This window comes from Balaenoptera physalus, assembly GCF_965194825.1.
Source record: "Balaenoptera physalus genome assembly, chromosome: 11".
In the NCBI taxonomy this organism is placed as follows: Eukaryota; Metazoa; Chordata; class Mammalia; order Artiodactyla; family Balaenopteridae; genus Balaenoptera; species Balaenoptera physalus.
This window is the reverse complement of record NC_138896.1, coordinates 104,921,691-104,949,229: the sequence shown is the minus strand read 5'-3', so window position 1 is coordinate 104,949,229 and position 27,539 is coordinate 104,921,691. Positions and strand designations below refer to the sequence as shown.

At 45.8% G+C, this 27,539-nt stretch overlaps 1 protein-coding gene across 9 annotated transcripts in view; it reads right to left on the bottom strand.

Moving 5' to 3' along the window:
* The window catches only part of ATG7 (autophagy related 7), a 242,497-nt gene extending 215,003 nt beyond the window's left edge, over positions 1-27,494 (bottom strand). For all 9 annotated transcript variants that reach the window (XR_014251410.1, XR_014251411.1, XM_082415674.1 and 6 more), the window contains exons 1-5: positions 27,445-27,494; positions 9,390-9,559; positions 8,859-8,913; positions 2,323-2,440; positions 404-481 (exon numbers count right to left, since the gene is read on the bottom strand). Coding sequence is in view for 7 of the 9 variants with exons in the window: in XM_082415674.1 (XP_082271800.1) it covers positions 404-481; positions 2,323-2,440; positions 8,859-8,913; positions 9,390-9,549 (411 nt within the window). In the remaining 2 variants the exon portion in view is untranslated. The remainder of the gene's footprint in view (positions 1-403; positions 482-2,322; positions 2,441-8,858; positions 8,914-9,389; positions 9,560-27,444) is intronic.
* Between the last annotated feature and the right edge of the window lie 45 nt (positions 27,495-27,539).

Sequence of the window (27,539 nt, the reverse complement as noted above, 5' to 3'; positions counted from 1 at the left end):
GTAGGGTGATCCCCTCTCATCTAGAAGCCACCTGGGGATGGCTAAGATCCCCGAGTCGTCACCTGTTCCTCGTGTCGATGGACCCAGCAACTGAGCTCTGTGGCGCTGAACTTAACAAAGACATTAGCAATGATGAACTGTTGCTCTGGAACCCGACTTTGTCACATCCTAAATGATGAGAGTCGGGCAACAACCACCAATACGATCAGTAAGAATGAATTAATTCTGCATCAGTGGTAAGCGCCAGCACCATCCGGCCACTAACAGAGCATTTCTTTAACAGCCATGACTTGACTAACACAAGGGAAAAGCTTCAGGGAGAAGAGAGCAGACTGCCCCCCTGGCGCACTGGGCCTGGCCAGGGCAGTCAGCAGTCTAGATGCCGCCGAGGCCGTGGACTTACCGCAAACGTCAAGAGGAGGAACTTGTTGAGGAGGACAGGGTGGTCGAGAGCAGCCCCCGATCTGATGGATTCCCAGATCTGCCAGAAGAAGGAAAAGCATCACGGCAGGCTCCAGGGTCTCCTCTCTCCCAGACACATGTGGAGCTGCCCGGCAGCAAGCCTTCCTGCCCGCAGGCCCAGCACCACTCATCATGGGCGGTGACGTGCGTCACCACTCACTCTGCCCCCTTCCCACTGCCTCTCCCCCAGCCCCACTCCCTGCAGAGACTGAGGAAAGTCAGAGAACCCAGAAGCCTCCTCTCAGTGGGGCTCAGCATCGGAGGAGGCAACCAGCCTGTTTACAGCTTTGTTACTTCCTCCAACAAGTATTTACTTATTCTCAACTACAGAGCAAGCACATCGGGGCCACAGAAATAGGAGACACAGCCCCCACCCTCAAGAAGCTAACAGGCTGTGAGAGAGCCAGGCGTCCATGTCTGTACACCACTAGGCAGCAGGTGCCCTCACAGGAGGGCGGACAGTTCCTGGGAGGAGCCCTGACCTCGGCTAAGGACACGGGAGGGAAAGGAGCCAGGGAGGTGCTCCAGAGGCAGTGATCTGAGCTAGGTACAGGGATTTCTTAAAAGTCTTCTTTGGGATTATCTTTCCCTGAAGAAGAAAACAATCAAGTTTATGGACACTCAGCAAGGGCTGTGACTGGAAGCAGAAGCCGGTCCTGGTCAGCGGCTGCGACTGCAAGACGCTTTAGTGGCTAAGATTAGTTGCTAAACTTCGTGGCACTAAGCAAGACAAACAGTTGTGTCAATAAGAGCCACTGCCCACATGTGAGTGGAAGAGGGAAACAGGGAAAGAGAAGTTCCTGCTATTGAAATAATAACCTTGGAGGAGCTGGACTGCAGGAGAGCAGGCCCCCTTTCTGAAAAACCAGGGTGGGGCGGGAACTGCTGGGGGTGGGGGAGGCTGAGCCCCGGACGAGGGATGGGGGTAGGATTCCTGTGGGGGGCAACGTGCTTTTTTCGATGAGGGCCTAAGACCTGACCCACCTCTTTGGAGTCGGCCTTTGACATGTGCAGCCAAAGCAGGAGCCCAGGAGCAGTCGAGCCGCAGGCCAAGTTAATCAACCATGGTCACCCATCCCAAGGGACGGGAAGGACTCCCTCCTCAGGCCAAAGGCAGGAGACTTCCCTCTCTGACCACGACCCTCACATAAATCAGACTCTTTTCTAAGACTAGTGTGAAGACCATCGACTAAGTGGGTGTTAGAGGGGCTGGGATAAACTGCCCCTCATTTATTCCTCACACTAACTCAGACGTGAAGAAGTAAAAGAAAGACATTCCAGGCAGAGAGAACATCATGTCCCAAGGAGAGAGGAGAGAACAAAAAGTGGTGAAGGAAGGAATTCTAAGTGATTTGCTATGACTGGGTCAAAGACAGCGAGGGCAAGAGTGACAGGACAGAAAGGCCACAGGGCCACAGAGGCCAGGCCACAGGGAGCCTTGTAAATGAGATGGAGCCATTTAGATTCAGCCCTGAGGATACTGGAGAGACTACATGATCAGCTATGACAGCATTACAGTGCTTAGGACTAGAAAGCCTCTTCAAGGGGCACAAAGAACAGAGAACCCAAATGCATTCAGACACAGGAACAGAACTCTCTCACAGAGCGAGCTCAGGCTGCTGCAGAATGCTAACTGGAGGTCAGCAGCAGAGCTTTCACACCCTGCCCTGCCCTGACCCTCCAGCCTATCCCCAGGCGAGGGCCTGGCTGTCTCCTCCCGTCAACACAGAAGCCCACAGTTACGCGTGAATACTGGCTATATACCAGCTTCTATGACAGACTCACGCACCTCATGATCAGAGGCATCATGCCTGCGGGACCACGGAAAATACGACAGGTACCTCATGTTTCCCAGCTAACCTCGTTTGCTGCCTGTTCCAGAAGTAGCTTCTTATCTGCAGCCTTGAAAGCCTCGAGTGTGTTGGTGTTATACAGCGTTCCAACCGCGGGGCAGCAGCGGGCTGGTGTGGGAGCATTTCTGGATACGGAGAAACACGGTTAACACGCACAGCTGGGACTCAGAGAGCCAGGGACTGACAAACAAACCAGACTACAGAGGGAGACAAGGACAGCGCTCTGCAGGGCAAAGGGAAGACTGATTCATATTTCCCTGGAAAAAGATGAATATCATTGCTTCAGAGGTAAAAACAGGCACTATACCCACCCCAAAGCCTCTATATTCCCCTTCCCCTAATCCCTTGGCATGCTCTTCTTCCACTGCCCCCAAATATAAGTTATTTTCCCATTTAAAAAAATTCTTTCCCATCTCTCACCTGAAAGGGAAACATGATTTATGGAGCTTCTACTGTGCCAAGAACTATACAAGGTTTCAGTTCTCAGAAGAGTTGTTCTCTGACTTCAGGTTTAAGTAACTTGCTTAAGGTCACATAACAGAACTGCTCTCAAATCAGAACTGGTTGACTCTAAGGTACTGTGTTGCCCACTTCCCACTCAAGCACTCCCAGGCGTCAATGCCCTGCTGCAAACCCTCCTCTTCCAGGAAGCCATCCGTCCTCCCTTTCTCTGGTAACAAGCATAATTTATTTTAAGAGTGTTTTCAAGACCAACATTCACACACCCACCCTGAGGACCGTAAGCTCCTTGAGGGCAGGGGCACTCCTCCCTCCTCTGCCTGTCCCATGCCCTCTCCTGCCGAAAACAGGCTGTGCATGGAGCTGTTACGGGGCACGGCCCCGTGGGCGTCGGAGCCAAACAGTGCGATGAGACACGCTGCACCCGGGCCACCTGTGTGGCCATGTCTTGCCACATGTGTGTCACATTCTGCACTGTCGCCAAAGGCCTCAGAGTAATCAAGGTCAGGGGAGGAGAAGGATGAGATGATTCTGAACACAAACTCAGATGTGGAAAAACCTGGTCTCATCTCTAACATGATTAACTTGTGTTTCAGAGGTTACAGATGCTAAATGAAAACAGTGCTCGTTTCATTAGTAGTTGAATACTGTGGTCACAACTACTGCAGAGAGGATGCATTTTTACTGATTACACTGATGGTAGCTGTACGGTTTAAAAGACCCAGCGTTTCTTCCTTTGGAGTCTGAGTAAAATTGGGTTGGGAGGGGGGGAGTGCTGCAAGGAGAGATCTAAACCTAGAACAGGTGTGGAGGTTCCACCAAATGCTAGGTCCTGGGAGAGAAGTAACTTCCAAAGGCCAGAGCCTTCCTTTGGGAGCTGATGAGTCAGTGGATCACAGGCTGTTTGTCACCACTCTACTCCAATAGAAGAATATTCTTCATCCAGGTGAGATAAGGACATCAAGGATAGTCTTGAGGAGAAAAAGAAATCACAAAGGGACAAGATTAAGCCTAGAGGGAAGAAGAAGGAAGCAGAGTAGTTGGTAAACTACGCCTTCCACCTTCGGACGTGGCTTTATGAAATGACTGCTGAAACAGAGGGAAGGATGCTCTGATCGAATCTGGTTCCCTTCCTCTTAGAGTCCAGATGTCCCGGGTGTGCAAATGCCAGGCCAAAGCCTTGCTCTGAGAGCGGAGGAAACTAAAGCAGAAGAATGCAAGCAGCTGCCAGGACGGCAACACTCCTAGGACAACAGCCCTCATGCGAGTTAATTACTGAGGACAAGCTGAGCTTCAAAGGAGAAGCATTTTTCATGACTAAAGTTCCACCAGGGGAGGTGGCCAAGAGAAAGAATTTAAGAAGTGATAATGGGAGGGAAAGCCATTCTAGCAGTTTCTCCAGGTTCAAGTTCCACTCGGTCTACAAAGAGGTGGTTCAGATAAGGACTGGAAAGAGCCCTAGACTTGGAAACTACAGAATTTAGTCCAAATCCTGATCCTGGATATTTATGAGTTTAGTTTCCTATGATTCCATTTCTATGAAATATCCAGAACAGCCAAATCCATAAAGCGAGAAAGTAGATTCATGGTTGCCTAGTGCTGAGGAAAGGGAGAAGGGAGGAATGGAGAGTGACTGCTAAGGGGCACAGGGCTCCTCTCTGGGCTGATGAAAATGTTCTGGAATTAGACAGTGGTGGTGGCTGCACAACCTCATGAGTATACGAAAAAGTGCTGAATTGTACATTTTAAAAGGGTTAATTTTATGGTATGTGAAGTGTATCTCAATAAAGCTATTTTAAAAAACCAGAATTAGAAATCTTCCCCAGCTCTTAAAGCCAACAGTGAACTCTCAAAAATGTACACACTAACCAGGTAAAGAATGGATCCTACAAAGGCCTGAAGCCTGGGCCTGCCTGGGGATGTTCCATCTGGACATTTGGCCTTCATTTCTCTCAGTCTCACAGTGATAACTCAGGAAAGTACCGAGGCTGTTCTGGAATCTCTTGGACAAAGGCAGGCATGCGGCCAGAGCCTCCAGGACAGACAGGCAGTGGGGGCGGCCGGGATGGAATAGATTCCCCCAAAAGAAGCAGAGAGGTTGCTTTTCACACCCGGAGAAAGCTTTGCTACGTGTGCACAGCTTCGCATGTCCGTGGGGAGCTTTGGGAACCTAAGTCACACCCGGCCTGGGGGCACGACTGCATTACTTACTGCCTTCTGTAACAGTGTCTGAGTTTCTGTCCGTCACATCATGTAACAGAGTCCATTGGTGCCTTTCCACCAACCACACCACATCCCGTTTGGACAGCCAGGGCCTCAGACTGCTTGTGCAACTGACTCTAGCAACTACCTGAGCAACCAGTACACGTTAGACCTGAGTTAAGTGCTAGCGAGACAGCGGAGAATAAGGGAGCCTGTGCCCTGCACAGATGATTTCGCATCTGAGTCTTATTTCCTCAGCTACTGCTTAAGTTCTTTGACGGCAAGCGTTATGCCTTCTATTTCTCTTATTAAGTCCAACTTGAGGCTTAGAAAAGAAAAATCTTTCTTATGACTACATAGATAAATGTTCCTCAATGGACTTTTTTTTTTTTACCAGCTTCAAATCTGTATAGAGATTGTCCACCAAAATCTATTTTCCCTTCCTTCAGCAGAAATAATTCTCTGATGCTTGTAGCTCAGCACCATCTCTCCCAGTCTTCCCTGCGAGAAAGGTGAGGCCTCGAGCTCTCCCTGATGGAATCTGAGGGGGTGATGCACGGCCCCACCCCGCGAGGGCCTTTAAGAGGGTGGGTGTGTCTCTTCTGATTTTCACTCTGGATCTCCTCCACCTCTATCTATTGCTACCAGAAGGCGACAATTCAGTTTTCAACAGCACACAAAGGCAAGCCCTCCAGGACGATGGAGCCGTAAGAGGGAAGAAGACTGGACCCCCACCCTGGACTACTAAAGGGGTCAGAAACAGACTTCCTCTGTGTTCGGGCCGTTATGTGCTGGGGTCTGGTTCATCAGCGTGCCCTACCCTAAGACAGCGCCCTCCAGTGCAAGACGGTTGGTGCCTGATGAAATACCACTTGACTGATAATTCACCTAAAACAATGTAGAGAACGGGATCCTGTACTGCTAACTGCTGGCAGAGATCCATCAGGCTTCCAGGGTCTCAGAGTAAAAGAGATGTATCTGGTCCTGCGCAAAGCTGAGGCATACTTGGCATCTATAAAAGAGTACTCGGACTGTTAGCTCTTCGACTGTATCTTATTCTTCTCTGCATGTCCAGGGCCCATCACAGTCTGTTATCAAGACACAGAGGAAGCAATCAATAAGTATTTCTGAAATGACTATTAGCTCTCCTCGTTTATTCCAGCACTGCTTTCACTGTAATGCCAATACCTGTCTTCTACCTCCATCCAGAGCTCCTCTAGAGTTCCCCATTTCTTAAGGCTTTTTACTCCTAACACCTACACATCCTGCATACAAGAAGCATTCGGTGTTGGATGAATAAGTTCACAAAGATTTTCCCTACAAACCCATGCAGATGTTCAGCAATAAAAGCAAAGACAGAACAATAATAATGAAAATAATTTGGATACAAAGACCTCGTTTCTCCTGAGGAGCCCCAAGTGTCTCTATTAAACTTCCTAACTGTCTTGGTCTGCCTGAGTGGCTGTTAACACGACACCGCAGACTGGGTGGCTACTAAGCATTAGACATTTATCCCTCACAGTTCTGAAGCTGAAAGTCCAAGATCAAGGGGTCTGCACAGTCAGGTTCTGGTGAAGATCCTCTTCCTGTTGCAGACTGCCTGCTTCCAGTTATGGCCTTGCAGGGTGGAGGGGGCGAGCTAGCTCTCCGGGGCCTCTGTTAGAAGGATGCTAATCCCATTCACGAGAGCCCTGCCCTCATGCCCTCACCACCTCCCAAAGCCCCACTTCCTCAGACGATAACCCTGGGCACTGGCTTTTCAACATATGCATTTTTGAAGAACACAAACATTCGAACCACAGCACCAACCATCCTAAGAAAAGGGGACCCAGGAAATCAAAAACTTTTAAAACTGGAAGGAATATTAGAAGCTGGGAGTTACAGATGAGGAAACTGAAGCTGAGAAAATGAAAAGGACTTATTCCAGGTAACACAGTTAATCAGCTGCAGATACCAGGCCTTCAGGCTTCCAATCCAGGGCTCCTATGTCTTATTCTTGCTCATCTCCCCCAGTGCCTACCACGGAGCCTCACACAAGTATTCAAAAGCCAAATCACAAATTATGACCAGGAAAATAGAGCAATCTGTGTGAAAGCCATAGCTGCAGGATCACAGATTTTCTTACCTCCTTCAACTAAAATTTCTGGATTGCTAAAGTTTAAGATGCATGTACTTTGAAACAAGATCAAACCTAACTTCTGTGAACTGCATTTTTCTATAATTAATTGTGCCAAAGAATAAAATTATTGAAACTCAAAAAATAACAACTTTCAGTCTAGTATCAGAATAGACGGGAGCGAGGGTAGCTTGCAATAAACGTTGGACTCTCCAGATTACTGTAGCAGACTACACTGCTGCTATTCCCCCTCTACCAGCTCCAGATAATTCAAGCCTGTACAATGAATATATTTTCCTCATTATCTGGTAATTGCTCCAAAAGTAAGTTAGTCTTTGCCAACACAGGAGAGAGATAACTAAGATTTAATTTGTTTTCAGAAGCAATCACAAGGATTTATTATGGAGCAAGAAAGCTCTGAAGGGAACGAGAAGCATCAACACATACCTTTTAAAGATATAAAGACTAACATCATTTTCGATTCACGTTGTACAATTCAATTTCACAATTTGATTGTGATAGAGGAATAAAATGTATTGACTTCTGAAGAGATTTTTGTTTTCTAATTCTAGGGAGACTTTATTTGAGACGCCCTAACCTTTGACTACTGCCATGTTCAGGCGGTCCTTAGCAAACACCTCTTCCCTTTCCCCAGACCCCCCACCCTGACACAGCGACACATGCAGGAGCAGGAAAAAGCGGCCCTCCCTCCCTGAAGCCTTTAACCCTTCAACTCTCAGTTATCCTAAAGGCTCTCAGCATGGTTTCTGCAGAATTTACTTTCTCAGACAACCCAATCAACAATTCCAGCAACCCTAGCACTGAACTCTGATGCTTCTGCTTCTGATGCTGTTGACCCTCTCTTCCCTTCCTGAAAACACCTTCTCTGGTTCTACTTCTCTGACAAGTCCCATCTCTTTGGTGAGTTCTGTGTCCCCTTGCCAACCCTAACCAGGTCCATTCACTATTCCAGCCCTTCGCTCTTCTTACGCTATAGTCTCTTCCCCTCTTACAGCCTCAGGACCTCTACGTGGATGACCCCCCCTCCTGGACGCCAGTGCTCCCTGGACGTTTCTACTGGACGCTGTCATCTCAAACTCAACATGTTCCAAAACAAGCTTACCTCCTGCCCAAACTGTATCTCCCTCCTGGCTTCTCAGTTTCTACAGAAGATGGCAAAATGCCCCCAGCTACTGAGACTGCAACTTCAGAAATACAGTTTATTTCTCTCTTACCCTTGCTTCCTAAATTTAGCCACGTGTAACCTTGGGCAAGCCATTTTACCTTTGAACCCATGGTTTCCTCATCTGTAAAAGAGAGAAGAACCACACCTGGCAGGTCTGAAAGGATTATGTATGGAAAATAAGTCAATAATTAAGTCAATAAATGTCTCTCTTCTCTCCAGCAACTCCCCACGGCTCCCAATTAGTCAAAAAAATCTCTTTGAGGGCATATGTCATGTTTCTTTGTATATCCCTACAATGCCTTGCACAGTGACTTGTATACAAAAGTAGCCTAATAAATATTCATTGATGTACCTAATAGGCTGCAATAAATATCTGCTGAAAAAATGAATCAGATAGTCCTAAGCCTCTAGCACTTGTCTCTGTGCCATGGGAGGTACAAGAGAATCATGAGAAGCTGGCCCTGCTCACTGGAAGCTTCTGTAGTGCCCCACGTGGCCCACCTACGATGAAGGTTAAGAACGCTCATTCCTTGCAAAAAACAGTGTTCTTTATTTTAGATTTTGAGCAAAATATACTCACATGTCAAAAGCACTGAACTCCAACGTTAAGCGAGCTGGCAGCCCAGCAGAATCACCTGGACAGAAGCATTATCAAATAGTCAATTATGAGTCAGTAACAGTGGCATTTATAACAAAAACGTTTGTGAGTAATTTTGCTCTTTTGGTTGAGCCCAAAGTGCCCCATCCAATACCTGGTCATCCAAACTAAACAGGGACATAGCAGAAGAAGACAGATTTCATGAATTCAAGGAATTTGCCAAGAATACAAAAAAAGACTCATTGGGAAAAATATTTCCAATCCCATCTCCCAGCAATACTAAGTAATCGGTATTAATTCTTTGGATTAATAAATTAGGTTCTCCCTTTCTTTTCCCCACAGGAGAAAAGAAGTGAAAGTGAACTTGGGTCAAAAGTCAGGAAGTAAAACAGAAACCAGTGAATAGTATTAATTATAAAAGTCAAGGACATCCCTTCCTGAAGGAAAGCTGACCCTATACTGGGCAGAGAAGGTAACAGAAGAGGGCAGAAGATGGAGTTCCCCATCGCCTACCATTGTAGTAATAACCCTTAATGTCCTTGGGCGCTTCGTCCAACCGATACTCATTCAGCTTCTTCTGGGTCAACTCATGCCAGAATCCAACATCCAAGGCACTGCTGAAGGGGGCAAACTGCAATTTGGAGAGTCCGGGATCCCCCATAACTGCCGCCATTATTTACTGCCTGCTAAAACCAAAACAGAACACAGCAACAATGCACAAAACATGGTGAGAAACGACATTTGTAATCATGCGCTTAATCAAAACAAACAAACAGAAAGTAAAAAGAGGTAGACGGGCTGCCTGAAGACACAACTTTGGAAATCAACCTAAGGAATCTGGCTATGTTGCCAAGTTTAGTCTCCTTATGACACAACTGAACTTCCTGGCCTTCACTTTGGTGCATCTCTCTTTCTCATTAAAGTCAGTCTGACTGATGCACTAGTGTTATTCCTTCTTTGACACGGTCATAGTCTCAGAAGTTTCTGCCAACCTGTGTTGTCCTAGGGGACTTTACAAGCACAAAACCCGAAGTCCAGCCGGTGGGCATCACAGCCATGCAAACTGTCTGGATTCTGAGTAAGGAAGTGCTTGGGCACCACAGCTGAGGAGGATGAAGAAGTTTCCCCCACCCTAACCACAATACCAGAATTTCTTCGAAATTTCATGTTTTGTCTTTCAAATGCAGAAAACTTGCATTTTACTCTACCATATATATTTTAATATTTCATTCTCCCCCTCAAATCATCGAATAAATTTGACTGTCCTGGCAATCAGGCATGTGTACACTGTTAACTCCCTACATACCCTGCACACTCCCAGGGGTACACAGACCCCAGGGGGAGAAGCACAACACTAGAGGAACTTCGCAGTTCCAAAAGCACAAGTTGATGAGGTCACTTTCCATCCTGTCCAACTGCCCCAAGACAGATGAATATTTCTGCAGTAGAATGTATGAAAATTCACAACAGACGGATAAATCCAAAAAAAAAAAAAAAAAAAAGACAGTTCACATCTACTCAGAGAGGTTTTGTATGAGTTTTGTGCCAAGGTTATTAAACACCTTTCTGTTTTCTAAACTTGTTAGATATTGGAATTAGAGACAAGGAGCTTTGGTCCAATGGTGACTATATGGTAAAATGCAAAGTGAGCACTACATAAACACGCTAAAAATCAAGAAAGAGGAGCCAAGCGTGGGTCAGAGCAGGGCGAAACCCTCTGTGAAGGGGCTGGGCACATGGCTGTCCTTAAACCCTCTGCTGCCTCAGTACGGATTTGTGGCATCACGCACCAGACAATGCCCGACTGTTTTCAAACTCTCACCGCCTTGAGGGCTTATTAAAAAATGAAGATGCGGGACTTCCCTGGTGGTGCAGTGGTTAAGAATCCGCCTGCCAACACAGGGGATATGGGTTCGAGCCCTGGTCTGGGAAGATCCCACATGCCACGGAGCAACTAAGCCCATGTGCCGCAACTACTGAGCCTGCGCTCTAGGGCCCGCGAGCCACAACTACTGAGCCCCTGTGCCACAGCTACTGAAGCCCACGTGCCTAGAGCCCGTGTTCCACAACAAGAGAAGCCACCGCCATGAGAAGCCCGCGCACCGCAACGAAGAGTAGCCCCCGCTCGCTGCAACTAGAGAAAGCCCATGCGTAACAATGAAGACCCAACACAGCAATAAATAAATAAATTAAATAAATAAATTTAAAAAAAAAATGATGTCTGGGCTCCACCTGCTGGGGGGCGGGGGAGAAAGGACGGTGAGGGTGGCCGGGACTAGGGCCCCAGGGTGATTCTGATTCGAGTTTGATGCTGTCTTGAAGCCTTCAGGCCATTGTCACTCTTACTTTTGGAGTCTCCACCTCTAAATCATTTCAAACATATTTAAATGAACCCTCGTCCCACATTAAGTAATTTCTGGCTTTTGTTCGAAAGGATCTTTATAATTTTGCACTCTCAAAATGTTCATCTTTTTGGGTCACTCCTGGGTTCAGAGGTCCCAGAAAAGTTTGTGAATCCTATGTACTGTGGCTTCAGAGCCCAGTGGAGAAACAGACCCTCATGCAGATGGCCCAGGGCCCACACTTTGAGAAACGCCGGTCTAGAACACCCTAACAGCCTCCTGCTTGGTTTAGCGGGCCTCCATTGCTGCTTTCTCCTCTCTTCCTCCACAACACAGCTAGCATTTTCCTTCTACTGTTGGTTTTTGAAAGTTCCCATGCTCAGCCCTCTCCTTAGTCTATAAACTTTCCCCAAAGCAAAATTATTCATTTTCTACATCCATTTCCATCTATATGCCAATGAATCCCAGGACTGTATTTCTAGTGCTAACCTCCAACCATATATTTAAGTGTCTTCCAAAGCCAGGACGTGAATTTCTCACAGATACCTCGAGTTTGACAAATCCAAAAGTGAACATACCTTTCATTAAAATTCGGCCCATTTTCCTATATGTCCTAGTTTACTAGATAGTACCACCATCCAGCCACGAAGAAACCTCAAAGTCATCTTCAATTTTTCTCTCTCTCACATCCAATAAATCAATAAATGTTAGAGGCTCAACTGTAAACAGTCCTCTGGCACTGAGATGAAGGTGGCAGCTATTGAGTATTGGCCAGGAGCAGGCACTGCAGCAGGGGTGTGTGCCTGAATTTTCTCCTCCCCGAAGCCCTAAGAGGAGACAGTTCCAATTTCACAGAAGAAGAAACTGAGGTTCAGAGAGATAAGAATCAACAGAGCAGCAGGCAGTGGTACAAGTGGATCTCATCTGAAATCCTCCGTGGGACAGGTCATCAGGCTCCTACACACTTCAATCATTCACAACTTAGTCTTAAAAGTCAACAGTAACTCGTCATCATTTTGATGACCTGCTGAGGTCACCACGATGGAATTTTACCACTGCCAGCGACAAAAGAGAAAATTCTATTCCATTTTTCTATTCAGCAGCTAGGAAAAAGTGACTCAGGAGTACCACAGAAGAGAATGGATGGGCATGCCAAGAAAGAAATTTGCATAAGAGGCATATCCTTCATTTTCTGACATATTTGGTCTTTGAGAAATTCTGAACAGAAGCCAAGAGCCTATTTCACAAGAGGATGTGGTTGTGTCCAGCTGCTAAAGTGTTGCCTGACTGGTTAAGGCAACGGAAAGGTCTTAAGCAACAGCAGCAACAAGTGGTTAGGAATCTGCTGGCAACATCTAACTAAATAGGATACTCAATATAAAGGTATCACTTAGGAACCTATACATCTATGTCACATTGCCATCTTCCTCAAATTAGAAGGGAAGACTTAAGAAGTAATGATCAGAAGGGAATTCTGGTGGAAGAGGAAGTGAGTCTCAGGTGCAAAGTCATCCATGTGTAACCAACCTAGATCCAAACATTACCTGTGTCCTGAAAAGTAAGGCTTGCCCATATAACCCTGAACAGTGCAGATGAGACTTGAGGCCTCTGCTTAGCTTAGAAAACTAAAAGATTATTTCTATCACACTTCAACATTGTATTCAGGATGTGAAACCCAAGTGTTACACAAGACGGGATTGTGTCACTTCTGATGAAAGAGGAAAGGCTCTGAGGATTTGAAATTGTAATGAACAAGAACCGCAGCAGTAGAAAAAACCCAGCAGTAACCAAAATATCCAGTTAGGATTTAACTGAAATAGCAGGTGGAAGTAAAGCAATACAAACCTTCTGGGGCTGCGTCTACCACCCAAACTTATAAATTTCAGGCTTTTATGGAAATAAAACTAAGTCACGCTCGGCAACTTAAACAAGCAAGAGCTCAAAAAAAACGCCACTGTATGTTACTTATCAGAAGTTCCTGTCGAAATGGACCTAACCCTTGTTGTTAGTGCTGTTCTTCACCATCAAATCCCTACAGGAAATGTGTAACAGTGGTTGCCTCCCAGGAAAGAAGCTCTGGGGTCAGGAGACCGGGGTGTGGAGAGACTTACTTTCATTGCATAACCTTTTTGCCTTTTGAATTTTATACTGTCTGTGTGAAATAATAATACAGAAATAAGTAAAATAATGGGGAAAAAAAAAAAAAAGCCCTAACCCAATGGCAAGAAGAGAGGGAATGACAGATGTAAGATGACCAGCTCAACTGCTTTGGTTTCAAGAAATAACACCTGGGAAACCCTGATGCAAGAACCTTGTCTTATTCATCTCCGTTCAGCACTTAGCACAGTGCCTAGAATAGATTAGGAGTTCAGTAAATGTTGACATGAAACAGCTTTCTTCTCCCAAAAATGGCCAAAGAATGGATGCTACAGTGAGACAAGATTTCAGCAGAGTTTAAAAACTACTAATGGCCTGTCCAAATACGAAGTAGACTGACCAAAGAGATGATGAATTTTCCATTAGTGGAAGTGTTCAAGCATATATTAGGCAATCATTTGCCAAGTAATACTGCAGAGAGGATTACTGTATCAGGCAGTCAGATGAAAACAGTGGTTGGCAAGCTTTTTCTGAAAAGGGCCAACTGGTAAATATTTTAGGCACTGCAGGCCAAAACAGTTTGTCATATTTTCTTCTTTCACTCTTCAAAAAAATAAAAAAGACATTCTTAGCTCATGGACTGCACAAAAAAAAAGGGCTTGGGCAGGGCCATATTTGCCGACCTTGGACTAGAAGATCTTTGAAGCCTGCTGTTTTTATGATTCTTAGAAAGTGTCAATAATGTATTTTGTTTCTAGGGAGACTGACCTCTTCGGCAGAATCTTTTCAGAGGGCAGTAGAGATCTGCAAGGGCTGCTGAGGGTGAAGCAGATTTTAAGACCAGATTCCGAGGCCATGTCTGCCATCCATGACACAAACCCGTCTTGATGGACCGGCAAATGTGGTCTCCACAGAACTCTCACACAGATGTGAGCATCACTAAGCCAAGACAAAGCTCATTCGGCATTTCCCGAAGCTCATCACACGTGCAAAAGCTCGCAGCCGCAGCACTCCACCGCCCAGGCAGGCGCATGACCACACCCCTGGCGGTTTCCTTCACACTTTCTCCTGGACCCCTGCTAATGCCTCCCAACTTCTCTAGTGCCGCCCTGGGGGACCTGCCCCTCCTCACCTCTGACCTGATGCTGCAGAAACATCGAGCTGCTTTGTGCTCCGCTAACTCACCTGCTGTCTTGCCTCTGCAGCCCTGTCTGAAAGGCGCCCCCGCCCCCCGTGACTGCCTGGCCCTCTCCAAATCCCAGCACAGAGGTGACCTGCTCTAGAAAGCCTTCCCAGAGCTGCCGCTCACTCTTCACTCCTGTCCTGCGCCTCCCGGCAGCTATAGTTAACCACTTCCACCCCCCGGCCACCTGAACAGTGAGTATCGTTCAACTCTGCGTACCTGCCTGCCTCCATCAACCCGACTGTAAATTCCACAAACACAGATCCTGGTTCACATTCCTCTCGATATACCCTAGTCCCTTTCAGAGTGGCTCTCAAATGTTACTAAGATGAATTCTGGAAACTTTTTATGGGTACCTTCCCCAAGAGAAACAAGAGAAAGAAAGAACCCAGGCTTCGTGATTGGGAGGACAAACTCCAGGCTTATTACCATGTAAGATGGAGACTGGAGTAAAAAAGTCATGAAGAACATATGGAGATACGCCATGTGACAGAGAGGGTCTCTAAACCTATGACTTTTTCAGGACTAAGCTCTTAGACGACAGGAAATATGGACATACAAATCAATTTTTTAAATTCATTTTTATTGGAGTATGGTTGCTTTACAATGTTGTGTTAGCCTCCACTGCACAACAAAATGAATCAGCCACACACATACAGATCTCCCTTCCCTTTTGTATTTCCCTCCCATTTAGGTTACCACAGTGCATTAGGTAGAGTTCCCTGTGCTATACAGTATGTTCCCATCAGTTGTCTATTTTATACATAGTATCAATAATGTATATATGTCAATCCCAGTCTCCCAATTCCTCCCTCCCCACCCCTTTCCCCCTTGGTAGCCATACATTTGTTCTCTACGTCTATGTCTCTATTTCTGCTTTGCAAATAAGATCATCTATATCATTTTTCTAGATTCTGCACAGATGTGTTATTATACGATATTTGCTTTTCTCTTTCTGACTTACTTCACTCTGTATGACACTCTCTAGGTATATCCACGTCTCTGCAAATGACCCGATTTGATTCCTTTTTATGGCTGAGTAATATTCCATTGTATTATGTACCACATCTTTATCCATTCATCTGTCAATGGACATTTAGGTTGCTTCCAGAACCTGACTACTGTAAACAGTGCTGCTATGAACATTGGGGTGCATGTGTCTTTTTGAATTATGGTTTTCTCTGGGTATATGCCCAGTAGTAGGATTGTTGGGTCATATGGTAGTTCTATTTTTACTTTTTCAAGGAACCTGCATACAGTTTTCCATAGTGGCTGTATCAATTTACATTCACACCAACAGTGTATGAGGGTTCCCTTTTCTCCACACCCTCTCCAGCATTTTTTTTTTAACATCTTTATTGGAGTATAATTGCTTTACAATGGTGTGTTAGTTTCTGCTTTATAACAAAGTGAATCTGTTATACATATACATATGTTCCCATGTCTCTTCCCTCTTGCATCTCCCTCCCTCCCACCCTCCCTATCCCATCCCTCTAGGTGGTCACAAAGCACCGAGCTGATCTCCCTGTGCTATGCGGTTGCTTCCCACTAGCTATCTATTTTACGTTTGGTAGTGTATATATGTCCATGCCACTCTCTCACTTTGTCACAGCTTACCCTTCCCCCTCCCCATATCCTCAAGTCCATTTTCTAGTAGGTCTGTGTCTTTATTCCCATCTTGCCACTAGGTTCTTCATGACTTTTTTTTCCCCTTAGATTCCATATACATGTGTTAGCATACTGTATTTGTTTTTCTCTTTCTGACTTACTTCACTCTGTATGACAGACTCTAACTCCATCCACCTCACTACAAATAACTCAATTTTGTTTCTTTTTATGGCTGAGTAATATTCCACTGTATATATGTGCCACATCTTCTTTATCCATTCATCCGATGATGGACACTTAGGTTGCTTCCATGTCCTGGCTATTGTGAATGGAGCTGCAATGAACATTTTGGTACATGACTCTTTTTGAATTATGGTTTTCTCAGGGTATATGCCCAGTAGTGGGATTGCTGGGTCATATGGTAATTCTATTTTTAGTTTTTTAAGGAACCTCCATACTGTTCTCCATAGTGGCTGTATCAATTTACATTCCCACCAACAGCGCAAGAGGGTTCCCTTTTCTCCACACCCTCCCCAGCATTTATTGTTTCTAGATTTTTTGATGATGGCCATTCTGACCGGTGTGAGATGATATCTCATTGTAGTTTTGATTTGCATTTCTCTAATGATTAATGATGTTGAGCATTCTTTCATGTGTTTGTTGGCAATCTGTATATCTTCTTTGGAGAAATGTCTATTTAGGTCTTCTGCCCATTTTTGGATTGGGTTGTGTTTTTTTTTGTTATTCAGCTGCATCAGCTGCTTGTAAATCTTGGAGATTAATCCTTTGTCAGTTGCTTCATTTGCAAATATTTTCTCCCATTCTGAGGGTTGTCTTTTCGTCTTGTTTATGGTTTCCTTTGTTGTGCAAAAGCTTTTAAGTTTCATTAGGTCCCATTTGTTTGTGTTTTTATTTCCATTTCTCTAGGAGCTGGGTCAAAAAGGATCTTGCTGTGATTTATGTCATAGAGTGTTCTGCCTATGTTTTCCTCTAAGAGTTGGATAGTGTCTGGCCTTACATTTAGGTCTTTAATCCATTTTGCATTTATTTTTGTGTATGCTGTTAGGAAGTGTTCCAATTTCATTCTTTTACATGTAGCTGTCCAGTTTTCCCAGCACCACTTATTAAAGAGGCTGTCTTTTCTCCACTGTATATTTTTGCCTCCTTTGTCATAGATTAGGTGACCATAGGTGTGTGGGTTTACCTCTGGGCTTTCTATCCTGTTCCACTGATCTATATTTCTGTTTTTGTGCCAGTACCATACTGTCTTGATTACTGTAGCTTTGTAGTATAGTCTGAAGTCAGGGAGTCTGATTCCTCCAGCCCCGTTTTTCTTTCTCAAGATTGCTTTGGCTATTTGTGGTCTTTTGTGTTTCCATACAAATTGTAAATTTTTTGTTCTAGTTCCATACAAATCAATTTAAATGAAACTTTACTTAACCAAATACAAAAGTAGTAAAGAAGGGAATTCCCTGGCAGTCCAGTGGTTAAGACTCCATGCTTCCACTGCAGGGGGCACGGGTTCAATCCCTGGTTGGGGAACTAAGATCCTGCATGCCGTGCAGTGTGGCCAAAAATAAAAATAAAAATAAATAAAAGTAGTAAAGAATAAGTCTCCCTGAAAGGTTTCGCATGGTTATGTAAGTTAAAAGCTACACTCACAGTCTCAAAGTATCTCTTCACACACACACACACACACACACACACACACACACAAACACACAATTATTAACTACAAAAAAGAAAAAGTGACTCTTAAGTGACAAAATGTGGCAGACACCATCTTAATGAAGGGGGATCAAAGTTAACCAGCAGTGATGGGACCAACAGACACTGTGTGCTATCTGATAGAAGGCAACGAAAAGAACATAGCATCTATGGTATTCGGCTGAAAACAGTGGACCTGGGTCTAGTCAGGAGGAAACACAAGATAAACCCAAACTGAAAAACATTCTACAAAATGACTGGGACTGGCTTATAATCTTCAAAAGTGTCAAGGTCTTAAAAGTCAGGGGAAGACTAAGGAACTGTCCCAGGGATTAGAAAGACTTGACAACTGGGGGCAATGCGTGATCCTGCTTTGACTCTCTGCTATGAAAGATGTTACCAGGATAAAATTGGAATGCAGTCCCTGGGAGAAGGGTATATGGAAGGTCTTTGACTTATTCTTGTAAGGTTTCTGTAAGTTTGAAAAGGTAATAAAATAAAATACGAAGATGCGCCTGCACAGACACAGCTTATTCTATATTCAACAGGCAAAACCAATCAATGTGATAGAAGTTAGAATAGTAATGACAGGGTGGCGTGGGGCTATTGACCGGGAAGGGGCATGAGGAAGCCTCCAGGGGAGCTGGAAATATTCTTTTTTTTTTTTTTAATAAATTTAATTAATTAATTAATTTATTTATGGCTGTGTTGGGTCTTCGTTTCTCTGTGAGGGCTTTCTCTAGTTGCGGCGAGCGGGGGTCACTCTTCATCGCGGTGCGCGGGCCTCATCGCGGCCTCTCTTGTTGCGGAGCACAGGCTCCGGACGCGCAGGCTCAGTAGTTGTGGCTCACGGGCTTAGTTGCTCCGTGGCATGTGGGATCTTCCCAGACCAGGGCTCGAACCTGTGTGCCCTGCATTGGCAGGCAGATTCTCAACCACTGCGCCACCAGGGAAGCCCCTGGAAATATTCTATATACCTCAAGCTGGGCAGTGGTTACAAACCGTGTGCATATATAAAAATCCATGAGCTACATATATACGATCAGTGTACTTTACTATATGTATGCTATACCTGAACAAAAAAACCCAGAAGATCCCATATTCAAGCTATACCAATCCCACAAAGAACCTTTCTCATTCAACAGTTAACAGATGACCTATTTAAATCTAGCTTTGTGGAAAAGAAATTCATTGCTCTAAATAAGGAGTGGAAATGAAATATCACTTCCATAAATTTTCTGGCATTTTGTTATTAAAGATGCTGAAGATGAAAGTATTTTTGTTTTGCTGCTTATAAAATTAATTGGAGCATAAGTGCTTCCTAGAGTGAGTCTACCCAACCGTTTTCCCTCTGCGGGGCACCGACAGGATTGGACACAGCAAATATCAAGCCAGTATAGGACTTCTGGAAAGGAAGAAGTAAAATTGGTAGAAAATAAGCAACAATCATACAGATTAAAAAACAAACAAACCTGTTTTTAGGGACACTAGACCCTTGGCGGGGAGAAGAGAGAAACAGACCAGCCCGACTATCCAAAACATCTCTCACTATAATTTTTCATGCGTGCATTCTTAGGGTTTTGTTTGTCTGCTTTGGGAGGGCAGAGGAGCTTTGAACGGTTCAGAGAACTCTAAGATGCTAAAAGCTAAGGTAGTTGGGAGCCTGGTCTTCAGTCAGATAAACCCACCTTTGAGTTCCGACTCCACCTCTCCCTGGCTGAGTAGCCTTGGGCAGGTAACTTCATCCCCTGTGCCTCCATTTCCTCTTCTGTAAGATGAGGATAATCATACCGAACCCACGAGGTTGTTGGGAGGGCTAAATGAGAAAGTGTGTGACACACCTATGCCGGTGCCTGGCTTACAGTCAGTTGTCAATACATGGCAGCTGCTCTTAGTCTCTGTCACCTCGCCCTCCCTCACCCCCCCATCAGCCAACAGTGCCTGAGAATGTGGTCGCCCTTCCCCACGCTCATCACGAAAACTTCCTCTGCCTCAAGCAAGCCTCATATAAGTCTTCCCTCCCTCACAGGAGCACTGCAGACACAGCAGAGGTTTAATTAAAACCTGCAGGATGACCTCCTGCTCTAGGTCATCCAGGGGAAGTCCAGAGGAGCAAGTGCTAAGGGGTTAGGAGCGCTCTGTGTTCAACTTCTCCAAGGCTGCATGGGGCCATTCACTTAGCAGAAGTGCCAGAATAACCACGATTTGGCCCTGAAGTACCATCTTTGGGCCAAAACGGAGCATGTAGAGCAGATTTCTGTTCTCATTTTCCCAGCTGCAGGGCTGCGAGCTCTGGCAGTCATTAAGGTAAGCACCAAACCACATGACCAAGTCCCACTGACAAAGAGAATATGTTCTTAGCTGCTGATGGGTAAAAAGGCAGTGGACATCGTCAGGAGTGGGAAGAGGGCTCCGCTGGCATGCAGAGCCGGTGCCCGTTTTGTAGGGCAATGATGTTTTTGCAACTTCAGGAGTTTTGGAAATAATTTGCAAGGCTGCTGAAGAAGGAGGTTTAAAAAGCCTTCCCTTCCAAAAGGAGGGGGGAAAAGTTCCAAACGTAGAAGAAAAAGTAGGCTTTACCAGAAGATGAAAACCCAGGACTCCTACAGGGGAACCAGCTGGGTACAGAAGCCTCAATTCTTTTTAAAAATTGCATTAGAGTCAAGATGCCCCTGAGCCAGACTGATGCCTCTGCAAGACACCAAGTCACCCAAGATGGCTTTTTTGGTGACTGTGCTCTTAGGTGGTAACAACTGATATGAGCAGGCAGGATAACTGCTCTTATGGACGGGTTGTCTCCCCCACCCCCGTGGGCCACCTCTGCCCCAACAGGATCCACGTTATTTGCTTCTTCAAGAGGTCAGCCAGGGAACTGGCAATCGCCTCCATAAGCTCAAACTGTAACCTTCATTCTCAATAGTTACTTCTGGGAGTTGTTCTTCTTTTGTTTTATTTTGTTTTCCCTCTGCGATAATAACTTCAACCTTCACATACAATCTGCTGTCTCGTTCAGCCTCAGTTTTTGAGCATGGATACCCTGGATACCAGTATTGTGGGGTGTGGCAAGCCTATGAGAGAGTGAGAGTGAAAGCTGAGAAAATATGGGCAGGAGGAGAGAGGAGATCATACAAGGAAGATGGAGAACACTGTGCCCACTTCTGAGTCCTCTCTGTTACGTTCACCAACCAACAGTGTCACCTTGGTCCATTCTGTACATGAGGGACAGCCACCTGGATTCATTTGAATCACTAAGGAGCCTTTAGGTCAACCAACAACTAAAATCCATGATGGTTTCCTAAAAGCTGGCTGAAGTATGAAAGCTTGCTTCTGATTAACAGTCTTTATGGTTTTCATTTCTGGGGATCTTTAAGGAGTCCTGGAAAATGAGAGGTGCTGAAAAACTGGGCCAAGCAAACACTTGATTTCAGATTTTCAAAATATTTGATTTCCAAAGATGAGAACATAGATGGATTCTACAGCCCACTGGACAGAGAATCTGCTCCCAGGAAAGGTGTCATATAGTCCATTCTGGTTCACATGGCATCTTTGTACAATAAGAAAATTGCACACCTTCCTCAAGACATTTTACCTCCTCTTCTGAGAAAATTGTTGTTTAATATATTAATTAAGTTAGCTCAAGATATCTTTACCCTTGCCTGCCAGAAAACTGTCACTACAAAACACACCCATGACGCCTATGATCTAAATGGAACCCTCTTAGATCTGGCCTCTTGTGCAGTGTACCACCTGCACAACTGTATGTAGCAACCCTGAGTATTCACAAAAGACCACTATGGTTTCTCCAAGAACAAGTCATGACAGAGTTACTGCATTTCTGCCTTGATTATGGAAGAACCATAGACAAAGAAGATAGACTATGTGGACCTCAGCAAGGTCTCTGACAAGTCTTCTTCAGATAGCCTAGTAGACAAGATGAAGATGTAGGAATTGGACACTGACATAATTAGAAGGATTTAAAACTGGTAAAAATAATCTTTTTCAAACGGTGTTGCTTAAGGAATGAACTGATGTTAATAAGAAAGGAGCTAACGGATGTCTTTGGCTCAGTCTCGGGGCCTAGCCAATTTATTTTTATTTTACTTATCTATGGGAATGAATATTCATCAATAGTTACCAAGTATTTTATGCATGCTGAACCTTGTTACAGCAGGGAGGCTGACACATAAACAAATACATTCAGTAAGATATTCTTATAACCACATATTACCAGTGACTTGGATAACGATACAGGTTTGCTTATCAACTCTACATATGACATGAAGCAAGAAGGAACAGGCACTGTAACAGATAACATAACTCAGAGTAAAAGATTCTGACCACCTGGAATGACAGGTCTATTTAACAAGATTAAAATTTTCACAGAGGGAAATCTAGGGTCTTAAATCTCAGTCCAAAAAAACAACTGGACAACAATGTAGTCTGATACGCTAGAGTTGGTATGGTAGACAGAAGGGTGTAGCTTCATGGGCCAGAGAGACCTGGGTTCAAAGCCCACCTCTGCCACTTCAAGCCACACAACCTTGGGCAAGTCATTTTCCTTCTCTGAGCCTGTTTCCTCATCTGTAAGATGGGACACCACCCGTGGTGCAGAATTATTGACAGGATTCGACTAGAAAATGCATGTATCTGGCACACAGGAGGCACTCAAAAGGAAAATTAATACCATCAACAAAGCACATGCCAAAAACACTGGGGTTTCCATTTTGTTATTACTTCAGTAAACATTTATATGACCTACTAGTCCCTATGCTGTATCTCAGGACTCAATGGCAAAAAGCCATGGTCCCCGCCTTTAAGGAGCTAACAGTTTTGAGGGTAAGACAAACGAGGAATGACAACAGAGCAAGCTGCGGGTAACACGAGCACAGTAAGTGTGGTGAAAGCGTTTCGGCAGGGTGTTGTGGGAGGAGGAGGAAACCCTCGAGCCCAGATTTCGAAAAGAACTGGCAGTGGGACTTCCCTGTTGGCGCAGTGGTTGAGAGTCTGCCTGCTAATGCGGGGCACAGGGGTTCGAGCCCTGGTCTGGGAGGATCCCACATGCCGCGGAGCAACTGGGCCCGTGAGCCACAGCTGCTGAGCCTGCGCTTCTGGAGCCTGTGCTCCGTGGAGAGAGAGGCCGCGATGATGAGAGGCCCGCGCACCGCGATGAGGAGTGGCCCTCGCTTGCTGCAGCTGCAGAGGGCCCTCGCACAGCAGCGAAGACCCAACACAGCCGTAAATAAATAAATAAAAATAAATATAAATTTAAAAAAAAAAGCCAAGCCTCTTAAAAAAAAAAAAAAAGAAGAACTGGCAGTGGATTCTCAACAGGGACACCACTTGACATGTTGGGTGGGACAATTCTTTTTCATTTGCTGCTAGCCCCACACATTGCAGAATGTCTAGCACCCCTGGTACCCTCTTAAATGCAGTAATGCCCCGTGGTCATGTCACAAAATACAACAGCTCCACACACTTCCAAATGTCCTTTGGATGGTTGGGAGAGGGGGTGGTCAGCAGCACCAGCCCAAGCCAGTCCCACTGGATGAGGAAGGCTACAGTGGGGAGTAGGGACACTCCAGGCAAAAGGAGGAAGCTCTCTCAGTTCCACGTCTCCAATTCTAGAAACACCCCCATGGCCTCTGCACAAGCTTAGAATGTTCTTGTCCATCCACATGCCCAGCGTCTACTTAATTCCTCTTCTCCCATCAAATCTGAGCTCAACCATCAGTAGAGGGAAGGCTTCCCTGACTCCCTCGTCTCCTGCTTAGGTCAGTTCTCCTGTATCCTACCGACAAAAAGCACCATTATCTCCCACTTCACAGCACATGCACAGTTATTTTATATATACTGATGAATGTCAGTCTTCCTTACTAGGAGAAAAGCTCTTTGAGAAAGGAACTGTGTCAGTTTCTCACTGTCCTCCATCAGTCATTGTTTTCCCAGCACCTGACTCAGTCCTAGCACCTCACAGGTGCCCAAAAAAATACCTGCTGATGACTGAATCTATGAACAAAGGAAATAGCATGGTATGTTTCAGAAAACACAAAGAGTTCTGTATGGCGAGAAGAAAAGGTTCATGTGGCAGAGTAGCTGGAAACCACACCAGAAAAGTAGGTGAATGCCAAATCATGAAAGGTCTTCCATGAAAAGCTACTGATTTGTATTTTAGCAAAGGTCTGCATTTTAGAAAGGGCACTCCAGCACCAGCTAGGGCCAGACTGCTGAGGCAGGGCAACCAGCTCAGAGGTTGGGCAGGAATATAGGCAGGAAGTGAGAAGGGCCTGAACTAAGGCAGTGGGAGAGGAAATGGAAGCGAAAACGTATCAGGAGATATCAAGGAAGAAGAACCTGTAGAACTCTGATGACCGCCCAGGCTGGGAAGGAGGAAGGGAGGGATGGGATGAGAGGGAAAAGTCCAAGATGACTCCCAGGGTTCATAATGTTTACTCATTGGAATGAATAAATGCAGAAAGTGAATGAGCAAGCGTAAAGAATGGAGAGAGAATCACAGGTTTGGAGAGAAGATGATGAGCTTAGTTTTGGACTCGCTGAGTTTTAGGGCTGGCATTCAGGAGAGATCTGGACTCAAGATCCAGAGCAGTGGTCACTGGCACAGAAATGAGAGTTCACACTGTGGTTGAGAAGAGCAATGAGTAGAAGGCAGGGCCTTGAGGAAAACTAGCATTTAAAGGACAAAAGGAGGAAAAGAGCCCACAATGGAAACTGAGGGGAAATGGCCAGAGAGAGAGCTCAAAGCAGGAGTGGATTTTATAAGTGAAGGAGTATCAGCAGTGTCAGACGTGCTGAGAACGCAAAAGATAAGGAAGGAAAAGAGTTCCTTCTGTTGCCAGGGGTTCTGGCAACACCAAGGCCTGATGACTTTGAGGAGAGCAGTTTTGGGGGAGGGGTGATGCAGAAGTAGAATTTCAGTGAATGATGACTTCAGGAAGTAGAGGTGGCACCTTGTCCAAGAAAAGTGGCTGGGAAAAGGAGGTGTGACAGGGTACAGCAGAGGTTAATGGGAGGGTGTTTTGTTTTTTTGAAAATTAGGGTAAACAGAGGATACTTAAATTAGAGGGATAAGTTAAACAGGAAAGAAATGGGACAAATGATGGAACCAGGTCCCGAGGAAAAGGAGGAGACAGGATCTCAGCATACGCAAAGGAAGTAACCTTAGAACAAACACCATTTTTTCACAGAATTAGAATAAAAGGCAAAGCAATAGGGTCAGCTGGAGATAAGTTTGTAACGCCAGAAGTTGAGGAGCCTTGACTGATGGCTGCAACTCAGTGAAGTCAAAGGCAGGGTAGGAAGCCGGGAGAGGGATGAAGACGTGAGAGACAAGGAGGGACGTGTGGGCAGTGCTGAGAGCCCGGCTGGCTCTCAGATAGTGTGACAGTGTCAAGAGCGTGAAGCGTCTACAACGAGGCCCAGCAGAGCCGCGCAGGGCCTTAGGTTATGGAAAGAAGAGTACAGTCCTGCTGTGCATGGCCAGACTCCCGGAGAAAAGAGGACTTGCTTTCTATGCCACACACTCACAAAGAGACCAACACACAGGAACAAGTTCAAAGGACGGTAACCAGAAAGAAGAAGGTGTGAAAGTCCCAGAGGTGATCATTCTGTGGCTGGACTGAGACCAGGCAGACAGGTTGTCACCCAGCCTAACGAGACCATGGAGATGCATGCTGTCGGCCTGGCAACAAAGCAGCACCTATTCATTCTCCCTTGAACACACAGTGGGGCTTTACTTACACTGGAGAAAGCCAGGAGGCTTTATCTGGAGATGGACAGCAGGAAGGCATTAGTGAATCTTACTTCCCTGGGTAAAAGTGGAGGACAGAGGCCATTCTGACTTCCAAATAAAATCTCTGAGGTCAGGGATAACCAATCAGGGACCACTGATCAAAGAACTTATTATTTATTTCCACAAAGAGGATTCATTCCCCACTCCACCCCCAATATCCTGACTCCTGACTCTCGAGGTATCATCCAATCAGTTACCAGTCCAGCAAATCCCACTTCCTTGGTCTCTCAAATCCACCCAGCCCTCTCCATCCACATAGCCGCTGCCTTGGTTCTGGCCTCCCTCCTCTGTCACCTGGACCATGGCAAAAGTGCCCTGACTGGTCTCCCTGTGGGTCCTTCCCCACCCAGTGTAATCAGCACATCACTGCCTGGCTAATTTGAAACAGATGAGACCATGTCAGACCCCTGTGTAAAATTCCACAGGATTCCATTCTTCACAGCCACACTTTCAAATAAAGCTTCTTAACATGGCAATTGTAACTGCTACAGCTTATTATTTACCATCTACTAGTACCAAGTGAGTAACACATCATCTCATTTGCTTCTCACAGCAACCCTAGGAGGTAGGTTAATGTTTGCCCTTTTTTTGTTGTTGTTTTGTTTTTTATTCTTTGTTGCTGTTGTTTTCTTTTGGGGTTTTGTTTTGTTGTGTTTTCTTTTTTGCAACACCACACGGCTTGTGGGCTCTCCGTTTCCCGACCAGGGATTGAACCCGGGCCACAGCAGTGAAAGCCCATAATCCTAACCACTAGGCCACCAGGGAGCTCCCTGTTTGTCCTTTTTATAGATGAGGAAACTGAAGCTAAGAAAGGAAGTGACTTGCCCAAGATCATGAAACTAGCTCAGGGGCAAAGCCAGAAATGGCATACAAGTATCACAACTTCCAAAGTCTGTTCCTCACATGCTATCACCCACAAGATCCTTCATGATCTGGCTTTTCACCTCTTTTACAACTGGACACTCCAACTTGGGTGAACTACTTGCAGGTCATTCAATGTACAGGCTTCTGTTTATGCCACTCCCAGTGTCTGCGATATGGTCCCAGCTACCAGCCCTCTTCACCTGACTAAACCTGCTCAACCTTCAGGACCTGGATAAAGCAACACCTCCTCACAGAAGCCTACTGATGCCTCGGCCTGACTTACAAGCACCCTAAGTCCTCCTCCAGCAAACTTCTACAATAGCTTCATTCTATAGTGCTGCTATCTCCTTGACTTAAAAAAAATAATAATAATAACTCCTTGAAGACAGGGATGTGTACCTTACTTACTTTGGTATTCCCAGCTTGCAGAGCAGTGGCAGGCATGCAGCAGAAGCTCAATTAGTGTTTACGCTTATTCTCTATTATGAGAAGCTGGCTGAGAACAGAAAAAGGACCCTGTGGTTGAATGAGAGCCCTGTATTCAACTCCTTAAAGGGTTTCAAAATCATGTCACATAAGGAGAAGAGAGGAGTTGGCCAGAAAAGACGCGCCAGTCACACAGCAGAACCGGCAAAGCCAGGAGGAGAGCCCAGGCGGCCTGTCTCCCGTGTTCCAACACTGGAGATTCGGAGCACTTGCTGCCAGGGGACAGGCGGGAATGACTTCGTTAATCAGCAGGAGCTTCCTAGTCAGAAGACCCCGCGCTCAACCAGTCTGAGGGGACGTGACCGGAGACAGAAGGCGAGAGCCGGAGTCAGTGACTCCCTCGAGGAGGGAGGACCAGGATCCTCAGACCCGCCGTGACCCTCGCCCTCACCGCCGAGCTCGCCCCTTCTCCCCAGGGCTCCAAAACCGACCGCGCAGGACCCCACTCCTCCCTCACCAACGCGGCTCACTTACCGCCGCCCAACTTCCGGCAACCACGGCGCTGTCCGCCGCGCGCGCCCCGATGACGCAATGTGGCCCCGCCCCCGCCAGCCGGGAAGGGGAGGGTG